The sequence below is a fragment of the Manis javanica genome, chromosome 4 (genome assembly GCF_040802235.1).
Source record: "Manis javanica isolate MJ-LG chromosome 4, MJ_LKY, whole genome shotgun sequence".
In the NCBI taxonomy this organism is placed as follows: Eukaryota; Metazoa; Chordata; class Mammalia; order Pholidota; family Manidae; genus Manis; species Manis javanica.
In genome coordinates this window covers 13891810-13912548 of record NC_133159.1, presented here as the reverse complement: position 1 = coordinate 13912548, position 20739 = coordinate 13891810, and the positions used below count along the sequence as shown (strand labels likewise).

The 20739-nt window shown below is 49.9% G+C and overlaps 1 protein-coding gene across 7 annotated transcripts in view; it reads left to right on the top strand.

Annotated features, from left to right (window-relative positions):
- Positions 1–18804, top strand: part of UBR4 (ubiquitin protein ligase E3 component n-recognin 4) — a 127387-nt gene extending 108583 nt beyond the window's left edge. For all 7 annotated transcript variants that reach the window (XM_073233302.1, XM_036999922.2, XM_073233303.1 and 4 more), the window contains 12 exons: positions 465–655; positions 1087–1260; positions 1635–1734; positions 5271–5489; positions 6430–6543; positions 7414–7556; positions 7971–8096; positions 9182–9376; positions 12080–12304; positions 15085–15175; positions 15861–16023; positions 18413–18804. In XM_073233302.1, coding sequence (XP_073089403.1) covers positions 465–655; positions 1087–1260; positions 1635–1734; positions 5271–5489; positions 6430–6543; positions 7414–7556; positions 7971–8096; positions 9182–9376; positions 12080–12304; positions 15085–15175; positions 15861–16023; positions 18413–18477 — 1806 coding nt within the window. In that variant the 3' untranslated portion in view covers positions 18478–18804. The remainder of the gene's footprint in view (positions 1–464; positions 656–1086; positions 1261–1634; positions 1735–5270; positions 5490–6429; positions 6544–7413; positions 7557–7970; positions 8097–9181; positions 9377–12079; positions 12305–15084; positions 15176–15860; positions 16024–18412) is intronic.
- Positions 18805–20739: the final 1935 nt, after the last annotated feature.

Genomic DNA, 20739 nt, shown 5'->3' with positions numbered 1-20739 from the left:
AGCCCTGCCCCTCCTTTTCACAGTTGAGGAAACTCAGCCGAGAAATGAAGTGAGCTGTGTTGGCTGCTGGCAGAGTGAGGCCTAGAACCCAGGTCTCCAACTGCTACTCCACTTTCTCTCCACTTAACTGCACCTATTCCTCCATCCTTATTGGTGCTAATGTTTTGGCTAGAGATATGACCAAACTTTTATCAGATAGCCTTCATTCTCTTGGGGAGGAGAGATTATATTAGTATATTTTGACCACCTGAGACTTAATAGAACTGTCACAGAAACTTATAAACTAATTTACCAAGTGGAAGAGCTCACACTGTTCATTACTCCCCAGGAAGTGCTGAGATAGTTTTTCTAAGGATACTTCTGATAGCTCTGCAGGAGATGGATGACCTTCCAGGGTCAGATGTTGCCTGCAGCCAAAGTCTTGACCCCATTAAATGACCATATTCCTCCTGTTCCTGTTGCAGGGCAACCTTCTCCTGACAGGTGATAAAGATCAACTGGTGATGCTCTTGGACCAGATTAACAGCACCTTTGTTCGCTCCAGCCCTAGTGTGCTCCAGGGCCTGCTTCGCATCATCCCGTACCTTTCCTTTGGAGAGGTGGAGAAAATGCAGATCTTGGTGGAGCGCTTCAAACCATACTGCAGCTTTGATAAGTATGTTGCTTGGTTTCACATAGCTGAGGGCGAAGCGCCACAAACTCCTGAGCTAGTTCTGTGAGGCTAAGGAAGAACCACCTGCATTTCTATTAGATTTGTGTGTGCCCGTGTCTACATATTGCATTAAATTGGCTAGGCAGAGAAGGCAGAGTAGTTGGTGAGATGGGAAGGGGGTGTGACAAGACGGAGGGGGGCCTGTGTGCAAAAGCGTGCGCATGCAGGAGAACACGATGGGGGTCGGCGGGGTGCGGGGGGTGGAACAGGCAAGAGGAAGAGTGGTAGGGACCAGATCAACTGAGTCCCCTCCGTGCCATGCAGAGGAGATTAGACTTGATCCTGTAGGCTCTTGAAGACTGTTAACCAGGGGAATGACATGATCGGCTTTTGTTACTCCTTTCCCACCCTCAGACTCTGCTCTTCCCTCCTAGGTATGATGAAGATCACAGTGGTGATGATAAAGTCTTCCTGGACTGCTTCTGTAAAATAGCAGCCGGCATTAAGAACAACAGCAATGGGCATCAGCTAAAGGACCTGATTCTCCAGAAGGGAATCACCCAAAATGCACTTGACTACATGAAAAAGCACATTCCCAGCGCCAAGAAGTAAGAAGTGCCTTTGTCAAGGCAGCTGCTTTCCTTCCCCTCTTCTGGGTCCTTTTCTCCTCGGTCATCTTGGCATGAAATGTCACATGTCCGCCTTGCCCTCCTTAGGGTCTCCCTTCCCTTCTGGAAACTCAGGGTGACTGACCACCCAGCCATGGCAGAGCCCTTTGGGACTATGGGGAAGGATGGCAGCTTTTTGGTTTCTATTTAGAGTCCTCATTTCTGTCTGGTGTCTCTGCTGTGTTTGGGGGGGTCCTTTGTGATTCTTCATGACACTCTGGAAGGGTTATGTTTAAACACAGTAGAATCAACAACTAGTTTCTAGGTAGCCGTTGTTTCTCTGGGCTGCTAGTAAGCTCTCCTTTACTCTGCAGTTTGGATGCTGACATCTGGAAGAAGTTTTTGTCTCGCCCAGCCCTGCCATTTATCTTGCGGCTCCTCCGGGGGCTGGCCATCCAGCATCCTGCCACCCAGGTGAGTAGCCTGCATGCATATGGACCTTACTCTAGAGCCAGGTCGTGTGTTGTGAGGGAGCCACTCACTCTCTTCTCATCTTCCCTGACTTAAGATGAGCACGATTAGCCTCACGACGTGACTTACCTTGATACATAAGACCCCTAGAGGAGAAGGCCCTCTGTGAGATCACCTGGCTCATCTCTGAATGCCGAGAGGATTAAGTTATATTTGTGGCTTCCTAATTCAGCACATTGTTAAGTGCGACTTCATTATCTCTTGAGTCAGCTGAGCAGCAGTTGAACTATTAAGGTAGAGAGTGGCTGACCAGAGTGTAAAACAGTTTTGGTTTCTAGCCACAGCCACTGGGACATTTGAAATACCATCACTACTGTCTTCTGTTCTGCCTCAGCAGCCGGAAACTTTGTTCTCAGAGAGACGCATTCCTTCCATTCTACTGTTCCTTCCTGGTCTCTCTCCACTGGGCTGAGATATCTGTTAGCCCTCATAAATCCTAACTGGCTCAGACAGGTGACCAGGCTGGATTTTTTTTTTTAATTAAAAAATTTTTTGAGATAATTGTAGATTCACGTACACGTTTTAAGAAATAATACAGGGAAGTCATGTGTACGCATTACCTGGTTTCTCCCAGTGCCAACACCTTGCAAAACTATAGTACAGCATACCGGCATATTGACCTTGATGTGGTGGTCAAGATTCAGGACAGTTCCATCTCCACAAGGGTCCCTCTTAAAGCCACATCCACATTACTACTAACCCCTGGTAACCTCTGATCTGTTCTCCATTTCTGTGTTCACTTCAGCAGTGCTGTATGTGTAAGTGGAAGCAGACGTGTAATTTTTAGAGACTGGCTTTCTTCACTTGGCATTGTTTTCTGGGAATTCATCCAGGTTATTGCATGGATCAATGGTTTGTTCCTTTTCATTGCTCAGTAGTGTTCCATGGTGCAGCATTCCCACAGCCTGCTTAACCATCCACCCATTAAAGGATATCTGGATTGTTTCCAGTTTGGGGATGTTACAAATGAAACTGCTGTAAACATTCATGTACACTTTTTTGTGTGTTAATGTAAGTGTTCATTTCTCTGGGGCGAATGCCCAGGAGTGCAGTTACTGGGTTGTTCAGTAGTTGTGTATTTGGTTTTACAAGAAACTGCCAAACTTCTTTAGACTGACTATACCATTGTACATTCCCACCAGCAGTGCGGGAGTGATCCATCTTCTCTGCATCTCACCAGCATTCGGTGGTGTTGCTGTGTTTTATTTTAGCTGCTCTGATAGGTATATGGTAATATCTCACTGTGGCTTTCATTTGTATTTCCCTAGTTGTTAATGATGCTGTACATCTTTTCATGTGTTTCTCTTCTTTAGGAAAATGTGTGTTCCTCTCTCTTGCCCATTTCCTTTATTTTTTTAACGAGTTCTAAGAGTTCTCAGAGCTGGATTTTTTTTCCTTTAAAATGTTCTAAATTGAATATAGTTCCACATCTTCATTTGGTAATCTGTTCTGATAACTCAACCCAAAAATGTGATAACTTGGTTTCAGCAGTGATTCTTCCATGTCTTGCCCAAATCTGTATTATTCTAAACTTAATTCAATTTAGTAGAAATAGTTATGACTAGTACATTTTTATGAAGATAACTTTTCCTACATAAGAGTCTTCACATTATTTTCTGAATCCTTATAATATCATTATTTGGTGTGTGGATCAATCAAGAAACAGAGTTGCGATTTGGCCAACACGGTGAGCGGAGAACTCAGGTCAGCTGATTGCCAGGCTTCCTTTTAGATGCTAAACTGAATTACTTTATTCACAATAAAGCTTTACCTAGTTAGAAACGTGGCATTCACATTCTTCACCATCCACTTTTCTATCAGACACATATTTAGCGCCTGTTGTATACCTGTGCCCCTCTGGGAGCCACCAGTCTCGTGGAAGATAGAGCCAAATACATAGTGAACAGTGTGGTAAATGTGGAAGGGATCCAAGGAAAGAGGACCTTTTAGAAGAAAGGATGTCACCTGCGAAGGCTCAGAGGCAAAAGAGAGCTTGAAGTGTTCCAGGAATTAAAAGCAGTTGCATAAGGGAGGTGAGGTGGCCAGAGCTGGCAATGGTGCCTGGGTCCAGGTCACATTCTCCAAGGAGAGGAGCATGCAGTTTCTCCTGAAGCAAATGCCCTGGTCATAGAACAGATTGGAGGGAGGTGAGATCAGAGGGTAGGAAAAACAGTTGTTAGACTTCTAGCATAATCTGGGTAAGAGATGAGGGCAGCCTGAACTATTTAGTGAGGTGGGCCATGAATGGATTCAGCAGAGGTCTGGGAGGTAGAATGAGTGGGATTTGGAGACTGCACATGGCAGAGAAGCCAGATGAGTCAAGAACTGCTCAGCTTCTGCATTGGGTGATGGGTGAATGAGTGGTGGTGCCATTGAAGGAAATGGAGAACCTAGGATGTTTGAAATGAGGTGGAGGAGAGTTCATTGTATTAGACTGTTAGTGTATTGTGCATTCTCCTAATTCAAATTTCAACTTCAGGAGGGTAGGGTCTTTGTTTCCCCAGCTCCTGAAACCCTGCTTCACACAGATGCATGCACACATACACACAGTTAACACCCAGAGTGTTGAGATTGGGATACCTGTGGAATAGTTCAATAGGCAGTTGAATGATGGGTTCAGCATTTAGGAGCATAAGACATGAGATAACCTGTAGTTTTGCTGAGGTACAAATTTGAAGCGTACCTGCTATTATGAGAATAGTTTTATGAGCCTAGTGAGTGATCTGAGCCGAGTGCTGAGCTTTCACATTGCTGTCTGCTGTTTTCACTTTATTGTCAAATACGTAGTGATTGTCATTTCACTCACTTGTGTTGAGGGGTGGCAGGGATTTCAGTGAGACGGTGCTATTTCTCAGCTCGCCTGGAGAGCTTTTTCACCGATACACGGCTTCAGTGTCCTGATGTCCTCCTGCCCCTGTTGATAGCTGGGTGCTCTGGTGCAATGATGGCAACCTTGAAAATAGGCATTCCTTGTTGATATCTACTGCTTTTTTTCAAGTGTTTTATTTCTGCTCTCACCTGTAGCTGTACCTCTCATATCCCTTGGTAGAGAAGACTTCTGTGTCCTAGGCTTTGGCAGACCCAGAGGGCTCCCAGATGAAGAGCTTAGCACAGCCCCTGTGCACACCAAGGGCCAGCTCTGCTTGGGCCAGTCACTGAGCTCACCACTCAGGTTGCATCAGGGCAGCTTCTTAGGAATCCAGTCCGAGCCCTTTGCACGTTCACTGTGCTGGGTGCTTCTTTAGATAGTGACACTGCCGCTAAAGAGCATAGTGACTGGGCAAAGGTCAGTGGCAGAGCAGAACTGACCCACATTTTTCCAAATCGCTTGGAGCATATAATAAAAGGGTCTAATTGAAACGAAGCAGAGAGCATGAGATTGTGCACATTCTGTTGACTTTTCTAAACCTTCAAGCTCCTGGTAAGAATGCTTATCCACATCATTGGAGGTATACGTCTCTCCGGTCTATTCTTGGTAGGTTCTGATTGGAACGGACTCTATCACAAACCTCCATAAACTGGAGCAGGTGTCCAGCGATGAAGGCATTGGGACCCTGGCAGAGAACCTGCTGGAGGCATTACGGGAGCATCCTGATGTAAACAAAAAGATTGATGCAGCCCGCAGGGAGACCCGGGCTGAGAAGAAGCGCATGGCCATGGCGATGAGGCAGAAGGCTCTAGGGACCTTGGGCATGACGGTAACGCCATCCCCCAACCCCCGTGTTCTTGTCTGTGCTGTTGAGGAGGAGATGACCGGGCATGGTCTTGTGTGCTTCAGGGCAGAACTAGGGCTGGCCTGGGACTGGTGGAGCTGAAGGCTGGACAGAGGAGAGGGAGGGAACCAGGTGTGCCAGGCTGTCTGCTAGGTGCCTCAACTTCTCATCTTCCCACCAACCCTCAGAGGCGTTGCCACTGTGGTTCCACTGCACAGATGAGACTCAGAGATTAAAAGATTTAACAAGTTCATAAAAGCAGCGAGAATGGTGATAATAGCGCTTGCTTATCTAGGCTTTACTACACCAGGCACTTAGGCTCGGGCACCTTGTAAGATTTTATTTAAGCCCTCATGTGGTTCTGTGAGAGCAATGTTATTGTACCATTTTCCAGATGAAGTAACAGAAGCTGAGAGGTGAAGTAAATAAGCCAAGGCTCATAACTAATAAGTGCCTGACAGGATTTGGAACCCAGTTCTGGTGACATGAAAGGCTCTGTGCTCTTTTCACTGTCCCATGTTGATGGAGCAGTAGTCCCACAAGAGCCTTCTCCAAACCAGCAGATTTGAGTGTCAGCAGTTTTAAAACTCCCATGGGAACAGTAAGTGAATCATAATGCAGCAGCCCTTGGCAGCTGAGACCTGGTACTGCTGGCACAGAGAAAGGGGGCCTTTTGGTGGCAAGGGGCAACTTGCCAGGGTTCCAGCTGGATGGTTTCCTCTGCTTCAGTGGTTCCCGTAGGAAGACACTAGCAGAAGAATCTGGGTCTTTACCCTCATTAGACACCAACTAAAGAGATTTCCTTTCAATGCAACAGTCACTTTAGTGTACGTGAAAGGCCAGCCCTGTTCCTGAGTGTCCCCCAGCTAGGGTGGGAAGGGGTGGTAATCCCCTTCTGACATGCCACTTGGGGTTCTCTCTGCAGACAAATGAAAAGGGCCAGGTGGTGACAAAGACAGCACTCCTGAAGCAGATGGAAGAGCTCATCGAGGAGCCGGGCCTCACGTGCTGCATCTGCAGGGAGGGGTACAAGTTCCAGGTACAGCTGCTGGGCCTGTAGTGGGTCATGAGGGCCTGTGCTTGGTGGCATAGCCGGGCCCCTGGCTCTGGGGGTGTCTGTTTCCTGTTGGCTTTTGCTCTTAGATAGGTTAGGGTTAAGGCTTGTGTTTCGGGGCCAGCTGTCCACTTAAAGGATGGTGATGGTGAAGGCAAACCAAACATTAATCTTCACTATCATTTTTGTCATCATCAGCTCCTACTCATGGGATTGCTTCTGTATGCTGGACCCTATGCTTAGAGCTTTATGTAAACTGCATAATTTTATCTTTAAACCCATAAAAAGCCCCAATTTATGGATGAGATGCAAAGGTCAGGTGACAGAGCCAGAATTCTAGCCCAGGCCTCTTTGACTGCAGGTGTCGGGCTTCTAAAGGCACACCATACTGCTTCCATCCAGGGAGAAGATCAGGACTTTAGTTCACTAGGTCCTGCCAAACTAGATCTATAACTGAGAGGAATAGGAGAGCAAGTAAGTCCTACTGTAGCACAGGCTCCTTGGAGCAGCTGCCTGATAAATTTTAAAAAGCAAGTGACTTATCAAGAAGGCACTTTATTCTTCATTTTCAGATAAATGAAGCAAAATGAAAAGAATGACAGTTTCGGCTCACAATTCTGCCTCTCTGTCTGCATGGCATCCACTTTATTTCAGCTACTCCCTACATTCTTCACTTCACCAGGGCTGTGTCCAGCCAAGTGCTTAACCGAGAGACCGAGGTGCTAACCATCACCCCCACAACTGAGCACCTCTCTAGGAAGGCAGACACTCATATACCCTCTGCTCTGCTTCAGCTCCTTCCAAAGCCTACCTTGGAGTTTCTCCTCACCGCTCCTTTTTATGTTGTCTTTGCAGCCCACAAAAGTCCTGGGCATTTATACCTTCACCAAGCGGGTAGCCTTGGAGGAGATGGAGAATAAACCCCGGAAGCAGCAGGGCTACAGCACCGTGTCCCACTTCAACATTGTGCACTATGATTGCCACCTGGCTGCTGTCAGGTAGGTCCTGGCTCCTGCAGAGGGGCTCCTTCAGTAGGCCTCCCTCGTGTGACTTCAGAGGAGTGGGCAGCTTGCCCAAGGCCCTGGATTGGGTGGGGGCAGGGGTAGGATTGCCAACCATGAGGTTTTAATGCTGTTCCTTAGTCTGGGCACCATATCGGCCCAAGAGCCATTCCTGCCATACAACTAGGAAAGTACACTTGGCTTTTGGCCCAAGGCTGGTGAAAGCAATCTTGCTTATCTGAATCGCTGAATGAAGCTTTTACTGTATTATGGTTACAAATGGTTAATTTTGTGGTCAGGAGTGTGGGCTAGCTTGCTTCCTTAATGTTAGATTTCACCCCCACTTGCCCAGGTACCTGCTTGCCAAATTAATTCCAGCAGTCACTTGTCCTTGCTCTCCTCCCAATCCAGGCTGGCTCGAGGCCGGGAAGAGTGGGAAAGTGCCGCCCTTCAAAATGCCAACACTAAGTGCAATGGGCTCCTTCCAGTCTGGGGGCCCCATGTCCCTGAATCGGCTTTTGCCACCTGCTTGGCAAGGTGAGTGTTGAGCATTTTGCGTGTTAGAGAAGAGCACATTCCCAGGAAACAGGGGAAGATCAGTTATCAACCTAGTCTGTGGTAACACCTTCTTTGGGAACCCATGTCTCCTGCCTTACCTGCTTCTAAGGGAGCTGTCAGGAGCAGAGGGGAACTCTGTCGAGAGGAACCAGCATGCTCAGCGTCTGCTGTACCGTGTAGAAGTTCTAGTTATTTGCTCCCTCTCCTCCTCTGCTTAGGACATAAGGCAAAGCAGAACCAAACCTGACTTGGTTCTCGAGGCCAGAATCTCCCAGAGTTCATGTCCATAACGTGTGCCTCTAAGGTTTAAATAGTGAAAAGAGCTCAGTGGAATGGGGAATGTCTGACTCCTTTCAAGGCCTCCCTCATCCTGAAATCTAGAGTAGAATAGCTCCAGCCTCTATGGGGTCTCTGCTTATGGAGGGGTGCCCCACCCCAAGTCCTACTTTCAGGATCAGGGAGAGAAAGGTACTTGCCATAAGCCAGGCACCTGGCAGTAATAATGCTGAAAGTAAGAAAGGGTGGTGCAGTGAGATGCTTACCCTGTGTTATACACATTCTACAGATAAAGACATTGAGGCACAGAGAGGTTGAGTAACTTACTTGAGGTCACACGTTAACCAGAGGCAGAGCCCAGGTAGATGGTGATGTACATTGATGGGGAAAAACCTATTTGGAGGTTGAAGAGATGATTCTTATGGGTCACCTTGTCAGTCCGAGTGGAGAAGTTCTACATTTCTTCTTCCAAAATGTGCTTCCAGGTGTGACCATGATCTGTTCTATGGCATTTGTCCATCAAGAAATGGGCTCCCCCCACCAAAACCAGAGGGTTCTTATTAAAGCTTGGAGAGCAACCCACTCAGTCACAGCAGAAAGGAAAATGTCCTCTGCTCCCATCTTCCTACTAGTCCCAGGCCTTGTCCTCAACTATCCCTTTATTCCCCTGTTCCCCCTACGTACTCTTGGCAGCCATTAGGCAGGGAGGCGCTCTAGAAGGCTCTGCCTTCCGGACTGGGCTTTCCCAGGGAACTTGCTTCTATTGCAATGTTTGTTCTGTTCCTCAGGCACAACACTTACCTCCAGGAATGTACAGGCCAGCGGGAGCCCACGTACCAGCTCAACGTCCATGACATCAAACTGCTCTTCCTGCGCTTCGCCATGGAGCAGTCGTTCAGTGCGGACACCGGTGGGGGTGGCCGGGAGAGCAACATCCACCTCATCCCGTACATGATTCACACTGTGCTTTACGTCCTGAACACGTCAGTATCTTGCATCCTGGCGGGCAGAATCTAGCTGACCTGCCCCGTGTGCCTCTGCCCAACAGGCTGTCCCAGCTTTTATTCCATATCCACCAGAGTTAGTTACCAGGCAAATGGCTGACCTAAGGGAGTCTTTTCTGGAGTAGGAATGTTCGTCTGAGGCTTTTGTGGCATCACACAGAATAAAACAGTAAGGGTGACTTCCTTTCCAGAACTTTTCCATCTCCTCCACAGACAGCCAAGGGCCCGGAGGGAGCAGGAACTGGGAGACGCTGACCATCAGGCTTCTACTCCAGTGTAGCTTCCACTTCTGCCTTCAGGACTTTCTTCTCAGGCAGGGCAGCCCTGGGTCAGAGCTGCAGTCACTGGCGGGCACACTAGTGTTACACGGGTGTGAAGCTTTCATGGTTAGGGGATGCCGCAGGACCAGGACCATTTCCTAAATAGAAAGCTGGACTTGCCATCCCTGTTTTCTCTCCAGTGAGTAATGCTTCTGGCAAGTGTGAGGGGAAAGGGAGGGTTGAAGATACCCTGGGAAAGTTAACTGAGAAGGAAGAGAGCCAGGAAAAAAAATGATTTATATTTTTATCCATCTGTACATTATGGAATATTTAGGTTGACAACTAAAAGTATAATTCTGAAGAAATACTTAGCAAGGTTGAGAACAGCATTCTTTCATTGCATCCCAGATTTTAAAAGTAAGTTAAGAGATTTAATATACTTAACTCTTAGATTTGATCTAAATGGTTTCTTGACTTTGAGGCCCTATCGTCGAGCAAGAGCCTTACAAATCTCTGGGGAGAGGACTGACAAAGCTGTTGTTAGGCCGTGAACAGTCCACCAGAGGCAGCACAGTCCGTTTAGGCAGCAGGACAATCTGTCCCTTATCCCTCCTAGTCTTCCCTCTTGAACAGTGTTATTTTCTTCTCCCCTGTCATTTCCTTGTGAGCCAGAAGGCTGACCGTGAGACCTCAGGCTTCACTGCTAACAAGGTGCATGGGCTGGTCTCCGTGAGCGCAGTAGGTCATCTGCTCAGCTGTTTGGACTGTCAGGAGGAACACCTGCATCACTGATGGCACCGGTGCTCCCCCTGTCCAGACTGCTTTTAGGGCTGAAGCAGTGCTAATGACCAGTGTTCCTGTCACCTTGATAGAGCCCTTGGCTTTGCAGAGACCTGTCTCTCGGCAGCTGTGAGGTAGACTGGACTGCCACATTCTCTAGGGAGAAAAGCATGATTTTGTCCACCAGAATAGAGCCAGTGACTTCAGGTCCCACTGAGTTTCTCAGATGCCAGACATTTGTAACTTCTGCTCAAGTCCCTTAATTGGAAAGGGTGCTGGCTGTGTCGTGGTTGTCTCAGCTAGAGGCACTGTTCCCCAGCCACTGACTGCTTCCTGCGCTGGTCATTTCACATTTCCAAGTGTGAGCTTGGTCATAGGGGCCTGGGTGAGGGGGGGATAACTGCCTGGGGTGGAACATCAGTGTGTAAAGGCAAGTGTGTCACACCCTAACCACACACAATTGAGTAGGTCTTGCAATGGCAAAAAGCTTCTGATTCCAAATTCTGGAAAACCAAGTGGCATATACCTACCTGTTCTATCCATGCCCATTCTTCAGAGAGAAGGAGGAGGCAGGTGTCCTTGCACTGGCCCCTCCTGGTTTCCCACAGTCCAGGGCCTGGGAGTGCCATCTTCAGTTCTGGCACCTTTGATTCTAGTGGCTCCTAGGGTTGAGCTTTATTTCCTCCGACAGAATTAGGATAGGGCATTGAGCACTTTTGGCCTGAGAGTACCACCCAGGTTAGAAGGAGAGCGTGTAGCCAGAAATACATGATCAGGAAGGACTCTACTGATCTCTCAGTGCCGATTCTGTGACCACTTATTGAAGATTTGTCATGGAGAAGAGGCAGAGGGTTAAGGACGGGTGGGCTCTGGAGCCAGACTGCCTGGGAGCAGAGCCCACTTCTTTCATTCCCTACCGTGTGACTGCGGTAAAATACTGACCTTCTCGGTAAACGTCCTCTAATATAAAATCAGTGCTAGTACCTGTGTCATAGGGTTTTTCCTTACGAAGCTCTTAGAACGGTGCCTGCTGTTAAAGTTGAGGGTCATCCCTGCAATTTAGGCAGGAGCGAGAACAAGCAGCAGAAGCCCGGAAGAACCTTCTACTGAAGGAGAGCGGACATGCTTCAGAAGCAAACCAACCACCCTGGAGGGCCTAGGAGAGGCCACAAACAGTGTGTAGTGCCAACAGTTTAGCTGGAATGCAGCAAGGACACTGCAGGCTGTGGACTCAGAGTCAGGGACACTTACCAGCTCGGTGAATTGGGCAAGTCACTTTACTACTCTGGGCTTCAGATACTGTGCTAGAAAGGTGCTAGCCGCCATCTTCCAGGTTGTTAGGACACTTTGATGGTGGAGTTTTGTGAATATACCTGACATCCACAGTGTGCATGAGAGCCAGGAGTTGTTTAGAATTGTTGGAGCTGAGCTGAGAGTGGAAGGCGCAGCAACAAAGATGCCGCCAAGAAGGGCTTGGAAGGCAAGACACAGTGCTTGGAGAGGAGGCTGGGAGGGTAGTCAAGGGCGGGTCGAAATGTTCCATGGTTGAAGCATCCAGGGAGCTTGGGAGGGGCGCCAGGCCGCCTCCCCTCTTGCTGCTGGTGCCCTGCTCTACCTGGTCCCATCTGCCCCTGTGTTCCAGGACCCGAGCGACTTCCCGAGAGGAGAAGAGCCTCCAGGGCTTTCTGGAGCAGCCCAAGGAGAAGTGGGTGGAGAGCGCCTTTGAAGTGGACGGGCCCCACTATTTCACAGTCCTGGCCCTTCACATTCTGTCACCCGAGAAGTGGAGGGCCACACGTGTGGAAATCCTGCGGAGGCTGCTGGTGACCTCTCAGGCCCGGGCAGTGGCTCCAGGGGGAGCTACCAGGTCAGTACCTGCTTTGGGAAGTTCCCAGCCAGAAGCCATATCCTGGGCCACTTGCTGCCTGGATTATGTGTTCCCAGTGTGTGTAAAGCCTGCCTGGCAATGGGGTGTGCTCAGGGAAGGCATGCTCGTCTGAGTCCGTAACTGACCCTGACCTCAGTCTGTTCTGACAAGAGTCTAGGCCTCATCGCTGGCAGGTATCTGGCCACCTCTGGGTCTGGTGTTCAGTCCCTAGAAAGGTGGAGCCAGGCTTCTGTGAATTCAGAGAGGAAGGCAGCCAGGCACAGGGTGAGATTACTGCAGAGTAGAAGAATGAGGGTTGGCAAGGTGAAGGTAGGTTTGCCTGTCTTGCTGACCTGGGCAAAAACTAGGGAAGTTTCTGCATGGCTGCAGTTAGGGAATTTCTTTTCTGGTCATTAAAAGCTTGTCATCTCCCTTCTTGGTCACATCCTACCCCACCTGTTCCATGTTCCATGAGCATTTCTTCTTCCTCTGCTGTATGTGGACGCCTCCCAAAGAAGGAATGACATTTCAGGAAGGAAGTGGTCTTTGTTTTCAGGGCCTGGTGCTGCCATTCGGGTCACATGGGAGGTGTCCTGAGAGAAACAACTGCAAACAGCAGCAAGAAGCCCTTTGAGATGGCTGCATGGTCACCATGCCCTGGGTGGGCTCTGGAGTAGGGCAGGGCCTGTCAGCTTGTTCCTGCCATTCAGTGGAAATCTGCTTCATTTCTGGACGACCTGGCCTTGCGTGTCTGCTTTCACCAGGATCTGAGGGAACATTCCCACATTCAAGGGCCAACGAGGGAGCAGAGGAGGAGCTTTCAGGCCCTTGATGTGACAGAGCAAGTGGAAACAGCGCTGTGCCTAAGTTGGCACACGTGCTGTCTTTCCCTCCATCAGCTCTGGTTTATCAGGCATTGCTAGTCAGGGGCACCTCATGGCCTCAGAGACCAGGTTGGAGCTCTGCTGTGGAATCGGGCAAGTACCAGCTCCTTTGTGTGCAGTAGGTGGGGGTGCCGAGTCCTGTAGGAGTCGTCCTCACCCCTGCCTCCACTCCAGACTCTCACTTTCCCATGTTTGCCTAGAGCCCAAAGCATTCACCCTTAGCTAGCTGCTAGAATCACAAGTTAAATTGGGGTGGTACCAAGTTGTCTAAAGTCAGGCTCGGTGGCATCCATAGTACATAATGGCCCTTTACTTGGCACAGGCTCTCAGTGGCGGGTATGAAATCTGAACCCACGGGAGCTCTTCTGCTTTCAGGTAGGAGACTAGACTTTATTACTGTCCCAGGCAGTTAAGGAAAAGATTTGGTCACAGCTTAATTAGGAAATCCACTGTGAGCTGCATTCCTGAGTTGCCATCCTCTCTGTAGCAGTTTAGTCACCTCTGCTAATTAGCCTTAAATAATTAAGTCGGGCAGGGTCACTAAAGATTGCAGCTTAGCACAGCAGACAGTCACGAGGAGAACCAGACCTGGTGAGGCATGGGAGCATGAGCAGGTGCTCCCGCACAGGTCGCTAGCCTGGCATCAGGATGCCCTCCCGCCCTCCCAGGAGAGAGCACGCTGGGCGCCATTCAGAGGATGTCATCCTGGTGGATGGAGCAGTGTCCCTGGCAGCAGGTTTTGCCTGGCGTCCGTGATGGAATGGAAGGCAGTAGCAGACAAAAAATCTAGGAATTTGCACAAGGGAAGTAGACCACTTCTTCATGTTTTACATTCAGGAAGAAAGGGTTCTCTGCCAGGAATTTGCAAGTGTTTAAGCCTGGGGCTTTCTTAGGCTCCTGTCATAGCCTGATCCACCAGCATGCAGAGATGCAGAGATGCAGGGATGCGGAGGCGGGTTTCTTTTATTATGGCCTCTGTTCCAAGGTGTGGAATCTCCGGCACAAGGGTTCATCTAGCCTTATGACACAGGTGAGGGCAGTTTGCAAACAAAATCTCTTAGATCTTGGGTAGTAGAAACTGAATCCTAGCACCGATATTTCACTGTCTGTGCAGAGGGGTATCTGGTCTTTCTGTATTTCAGAAGTGGCTCTGCTTGGTGTAATCATTCCTCAAACCAAGAGTGGCTGCTGAGAAGGCAGTTGTCACAGACTGCCCCCAGTACTCCAAGGGACTGCTGGTCTTCAATCCTGAGCTGAGTCATTGGATTAAGTAGGGATGGTACTGGTTAGAAACTAAGGGGTGTGGTGAGCAGCTCTGGGATTATCCTGGGATTTAGGAGGTGTTGGGATGGTTGCATATTCCATCCTGGACATTGCTATTGCTCAACGCCGGTTTTCCACCAGCTTGCTATTTCTTAACATAGCACGTAGTTGACAGATTACTGTATTTGGCTGATTTAGTTCTGCTGACTATAAAATTGTTCTAGTAGGAATCTAAGGACTGAAGGAGAACCTTGTTTCCTACTTACTAGGTCCCATCGAGTCCAAGAGCTGTGTAGGGGCTCATCGCAGGGACACCTGGGGCTCATGGGCATCTCTTCAAGGCAGCAGCCTTTTGGTTGTTGGTTGCCATGTTGCAACTTACATCTCCCCCCATTCCGATTTACCCTGATTTGGAAAAGAGTCAGTGCTGAAGGTGAATATTTCATGCAACTTGTCATAAATAAAACACTGAGTCCCAGGACTTCCAAAGTCCTTGCCCAGAGCAGCTTTTCCAAGATAGGCAGGGATGCAGATGTCACTGTGCCCCTTCCCTTGCTCCCAGAATGCACTGGTCCGTCCTGTGACTGTCCTTCCAGGGTCTGCACAGACATGGCATTTGCTTTTCCTTCCTAGGCTGACAGACAAGGCAGTGAAGGACTACTCTGCTTATCGCTCTTCCCTTCTCTTCTGGGCCCTTGTTGACCTCATCTACAACATGTTTAAGGTAAGGCTGCCATCAGAAGCTGGGCTGGCTTCTGCCGGGGTGGCGAGCATCTGTGCTCTGGCTCTGCCTTGCCTCAGCGGCCAGGTCCTGAGAAGCAGACTGCCCCAACCAGGGAGGGGATGTACACTCTAGCTTGGGCCTTACATTTGTGACACGCCAGCAGCCACGAACACTTCTGTGGCCGGCTCACAGGCCTGCTGCAGAGCCACGTCAACTAGCAGCTCTGACCTCCTGACTTATCCTTTGTTTGCTCTCATCCCATTTAGATAAACTCCATTGGCCTGGATGAGTGTGACTTATTCCAGCCCAGCTTATTATAGGGACACTCCTTTCTGCCTTGAGAGAATCAGAGGGTTTGGGGATGGTTCCTTTTAAAATCTGAATGAAATGGCTCAACCATAGTGTGTTGATGACTCCCTTCGCTTTGAGAGATGCAGATGTGAAGTATGCAGACAAACGCAGCCACCTCGCTGAAGCTCGTAGCTTCAGGTGACACAGTGCCCACTAAAGGGGCTGTCAGCAGAATGAAGCGAGGCACTGATGTTCCTGGGAGCACAGCATGCCCTCCAGGGGAAGCTCTGACCTGTACAGGAGGGCGCTCTTTCCCTCGGGGTTGAAATGGCCTTACTGAGTTGAAGCATCAGATAACCTGGCCCCCGGGCTTGTCTTCTGTTGGCTCTTGTAGAAGGTGCCTACCAGCAACACGGAGGGAGGCTGGTCCTGCTCTCTCGCAGAACACATCCGCCACAACGACATGCCCATCTACGAGGCTGCTGACAAAGCCCTGAGGGCCTTCCAGGAGGAGTTCATGCCGGTGGAAACCTTCTCGGAGTTCCTCGATGTGGCTGGTTAGTGTCAGGGTTTTTGTCTTTCAGAGATCTTCTGCAGCAAAACCCGTGTCTGAGTGGGGCTGGCCATAATTTTCATCTTCACACACCAGCAGTGCAGGCAGGAACCCACCTGTCAGCCACCACCGGAAGTTCTGGGAGAGAGATGTGAATAGCACGCCAGTGTCATAAGAACAGCAGCTATGCCATGCTGGGTACCGTGCTGCTCATTGTGCATGCACATCCCCAATCCCCAAAGCAGCCCTGTAAGGTGGGAGCTAGGGTATCCCCATCTCACAGATGGGGTACTGGAGGCTTTGAAGAATAAATGTTTCCAGTGGGGCACAGCTAGAAAACTGGTAGAGTCCCTTTTTGGTTCCTGGCTTTTTATGGCAGTTCAAAAATAAACATGGAGCTTACCCATCTTTCTCCTGCCTCTTGGGTACTGAGACCTCTTCTGTCAGAGCTGCCCCTGGGGAGTCATGGAGGACTTCTACTCTGATTCATAAAGTAAATGGTAAATACCAAAGCAGAGCAAAGAGCATCTCTGTAAGAATAGGGCAACACTGTGCAGTCATGTGAGACATCCTAGGCGGTTCCTCATCCCACAGCTCGTAAAAATTAAGTTCATTGTTCTCCCTTGTATACAGGTTCTTTTTATAACAAATTTGTTGTCCTAATTGCGAACACATTAAAAATTTGTTTTCATCTCATAACCAAGCAGCAGGTGATGGCAGGGGGAGGCACCAGTGCTTGGAAAAGCCCACCTGGGATGAAGCTCTCGGTGCCCCCTGCCGGGTCTGTGTGGTCTGGCCCCGGTCGCTGCCGCTCTTTCTGCGGTCTGCCCCCCAACGCTGGAGCAGGGGTAACCACACCTGCCCTACTCATTTGCTAGCTGGTCTCACTTTTCCCTGATGCTCATCGTGGGACTCTTGTGAAGTGTAAAGAAGCCGGGAAAAAATTCTTCTGAGGTCCCATTATCCAGAGAAAGCCTCCACTAGCATTTCTTCTGTCTTTATCCCCTGGGAACTAACCTTCCAGTGTCTGGAGCAGTGCTCAGCGTGAACTCTTTCCCCCCAGCTCAGCTAAGTGGCTTTCTCCTGAAGCCATGGGGTTTCCAGCTGGGCCCTCCCTGTGGTCGCCTCAGCGGAAGCCGTGCACTCTGATGGGCCTTTGCCCCCCTGGTGCCTCCCACTACCTGCGGTCACGGGTTAGCACTGCTCACCTCAGTTTCTTTGTTGACTTTGCTAGATGCTCCCACCTGCGTCCTTTCAGCCTAGAGCTTTTACTTTAGCGCACATCCTGCTGTCTTCCAGGAAGGGGTCCCTGACTGAGAACAGGTAACCTGTGTATCTGTGTCCTCCGTGGGGGCACCCTGGGGTCTGCTGAATATCTGGTCAGAGACTGTCCATGTAAGTGTAAAAGTCCAAGTAAGAGAGGAGGAGGAGGTGGGCCAGGGAAGGAAGGTGTGCACCTCAGCTCAGGGGCTTGCGTTTCCCTGGAGCTGGTGGCAGCACCTCTGGCCTGGAGACAGGCAGGAAGCCTCTGTGGCCGCCCCTGAGGTAGGTTTTTACAGCATGACTTTATTACTTTGTTTTAACTAGTAGAAAATTTCGTAATATCCGACACATCCTATTCAAATCCAAGGACAAAAACACCTTCCAGAACCCACAAGTGATGATGGGTGCAACTCAGCATGGGTGCCAGGGAGATGACTTTCCCTTGAATGTTGCCTGGCCTTGGGGTTAACAACTCCATGTTGGTTAAATGTGAGCACCCTGCTTGGTGAGGAGGCTACAGAGTTAGATGCTGATCAAGTCCCTTCCGCTCAGTTTCACATGCAGGGCCTCATTTAGTCCCAGCAGTGACGGCACAGGGCTTGGTAATCAAGGAGACAGAGCCCCTGCGCTCTGGCAGCTCAAGGAGGTACTAGCATTTGGATCAGTGCATGGCTGAGCCCAGGGCCCTGCTCCCTGACTCTTCCTCCCAGCCCTCAGGGACCTGGTGTTAACCATTCTTTGGCCCCAGATTCCTTTAAGAATACGCTAAAGACTGTGGACTCCCTCCCTCCAGAAGACCCCCGTCCATTTTGTGCTCAGTTCTAGTGGACTTGCAGGCCCCTCGCAGTGGCCCATGGACCTGCTTTAGAACGTCTGCTGTAGGGAGATCGTGGGTCAGCCTCTTAAAACACCTTTAAACAGACAGCCGCGCCTGGCTCTGGAGCACAGCTCCTCTTAACCGATCGGGTGTCTGCTCGGTGACTGCCTCCTAAGTCATTGCCAGTCTTCCCGTGAGCAGCCGTGTTGGAGCTTGTCGGAGCACACCGTGTTCCCTGCATGGATGCGGCAGCCATGACTCAGTAGGGTTGGGAGCCGTGCCTGCTCCTAACCAACATGCCTCTGTTTTCCAGGTCTGTTATCAGAAATCACCGATCCAGAGAGCTTCCTGAAGGACCTGTTGAACTCAATCCCCTGACTATTACACGGAAACTGCAGTTGACAGAGATCAACGCGAGCTTGCCTTCCATCCCTGTGTTCTTCCCTCCTGTGCATTGATCCCTGCAATGGGATGCTGCAGCATTGCTCCCCCTCCTCCCCCTCATTTGTTCTTGGAGTGGCTTGGGGGTTTTAGGCTTCCTGTTTTATCTTGTGTGTGTGATGCACTAGCTATGAAGTTGTCTGTAACCCAGCCATCGAAGGACCTGTACATACCTAGGAGTCACAAGTCATCCTGGCCAACCTAATACTTGAGTGTGCACACCTTGAGAAATAAATGAATGACTTAATACTCATTGAAAAAGAAGGTGCTGGCTGCTGCTTAAACCTGTCCTTAGTGACACTGGCCAAATACTGTTCCTTGACTGCACAGCCCTTTCTGGCATGAGCACATGAAGACTGATGTCTCAGAATCACTGTCTTTGGGCCTCTTGTCAGTACCAAGTGGAGCTTGTCTGTTCTCAGCCACCAAGGTGGGGCATCGCATTCGATGAATATGATCTATCCTAAAATAAACCCCTCGGCCTCTCTCAAGTGTTAGGCCTTAAGAGTTGGAACCCAAAGACACATGAATCCAATGATTCTCTAGCCCTCGGTAGGATTCTGGTCTTTCTATAACAAAGGCCTCTGGCATTCTCCTGCTAGCTGTGAATTGGAAACCCTTTGGCAACTTACCTCCAGGGCTGCTGTGTTGGGAGTGAGCCTGGGGCAGACATAGAATGATGAATAGCTGCCCTTTACCAAGCACCTTCTCTCTGCCCCACCCCAGGCTGTGTGCGGTTGTTTCGGACAGACCTGCAAGAAGGGGCCTAAGAACCAGCATCAATTGCCCAAGGCCGCCCAGCCAGTGGCTGTGAGAGCTGCAGGTTTCTGCCTGCAAAGCTGAGTCCTGAACCACTGTGGTGCTGCCTCTGGGGGCCTTGAGGCCTGCTTCCCTCTCCTAAGAGCCTCTCCCCAGGTTTCAGGGCAAGGCTGATCCCAACGTGACCTTGGGAGGAAGAGCTTGCTGATAACTGTCTTCTTTTGTTCTCTGAGGGCCACTCTGCCAACTACTGCTCCCAGTGACAGCTCCCCTCTTTTGATGTGCAGTTCATGTGGCTTGCTCCTCGGGCCAGACCATTTGGGACAGAAGGTGCCTGTGAGGTCCTTTAGAAGACTTCCCACAGCCAGGACGTTGTGTCCCTTCCCCAGAGTCCCTGACTGGGCAGCCACAGGCACACATGAATGTGCTTGGGGCCTAGCCAGAGAGACAAAGGTGATTTGTTGCAAGGGCCCAGCTGGAGGCCCTGGCAGAGGAGAGCTCATGTGTGCCCATGCGCACGAGTGCCCATCACTGTTGGAGTTGGGTCAGTGGGGGTTTCTGATTGCAGAGGGGGGGTGGTGGCATAAGCTGCACCAGATCTTAATCCTTTGTTCAAATCCCAGCTCCACTGCTGTTTGTATCTCTGTGGTCTCCTCACCTGTAAGATGGGAATGTCGGTACCTGTGGGCTAGGGCGATTGTTTACATGAGAGTATTGTTACAGAGAGTTTACTTCAGATTATTTGCCTGCCATGTAATAAGGAAATGGCTGCTCTTCCTGTTAATGGATTCATTTTTAGTCTACAAGATCTTGCTGTTTCTTTAACAAAGCCCCCAGTTTTAGGTGAGATCCACATGTGTCTAGTGACAGAGGACGAAGGGACCTTGGTCTTGGGGACACAGTTCCTTACGCTGAACACAGCAAGTCATCCCCTCTTGCGCATCTGTCACCTTGTGCTCTCTCATATCTTCCAAGGGACCATTCCAGGTAGCCGTTAGCAGGTGGGACTGCTGTTACCTGACAGCCTAGCAGAGAATAAATAGGAACAGCTTCATCCGGGACAGCAAAGCCAGAAGGGAGACTGGGGGAAGGGCCAGTGGGAACAGCGACCAGGTGTCAGGCTTGCGTTTCGTGAAGCGCCACTGTAGGCTGACCCGTGCTCACGGTGATACCTCTGGCACAAGACTTGGCACCTTCGGAAGCCAGTTTTAACCACAGCTCAGTTCCTACTGCCCGAAGAGCCAGAGTCAGAGCTCATTACAAACTGTTCACTTACTTTCCTCTGCCCTTCACTTCGGTATTTCTTGAAAAGTTCTCAGAGAATTGGGGTCCATCCCAGACGCATCAGGCCTCTTGCTTTCATGGCTACAGCTTTTCCTGGCTGTTCAGGGTGCTTGTTTCTCAGTAACAGCCACAGTCCAGACAGATTGCTGACAGGTG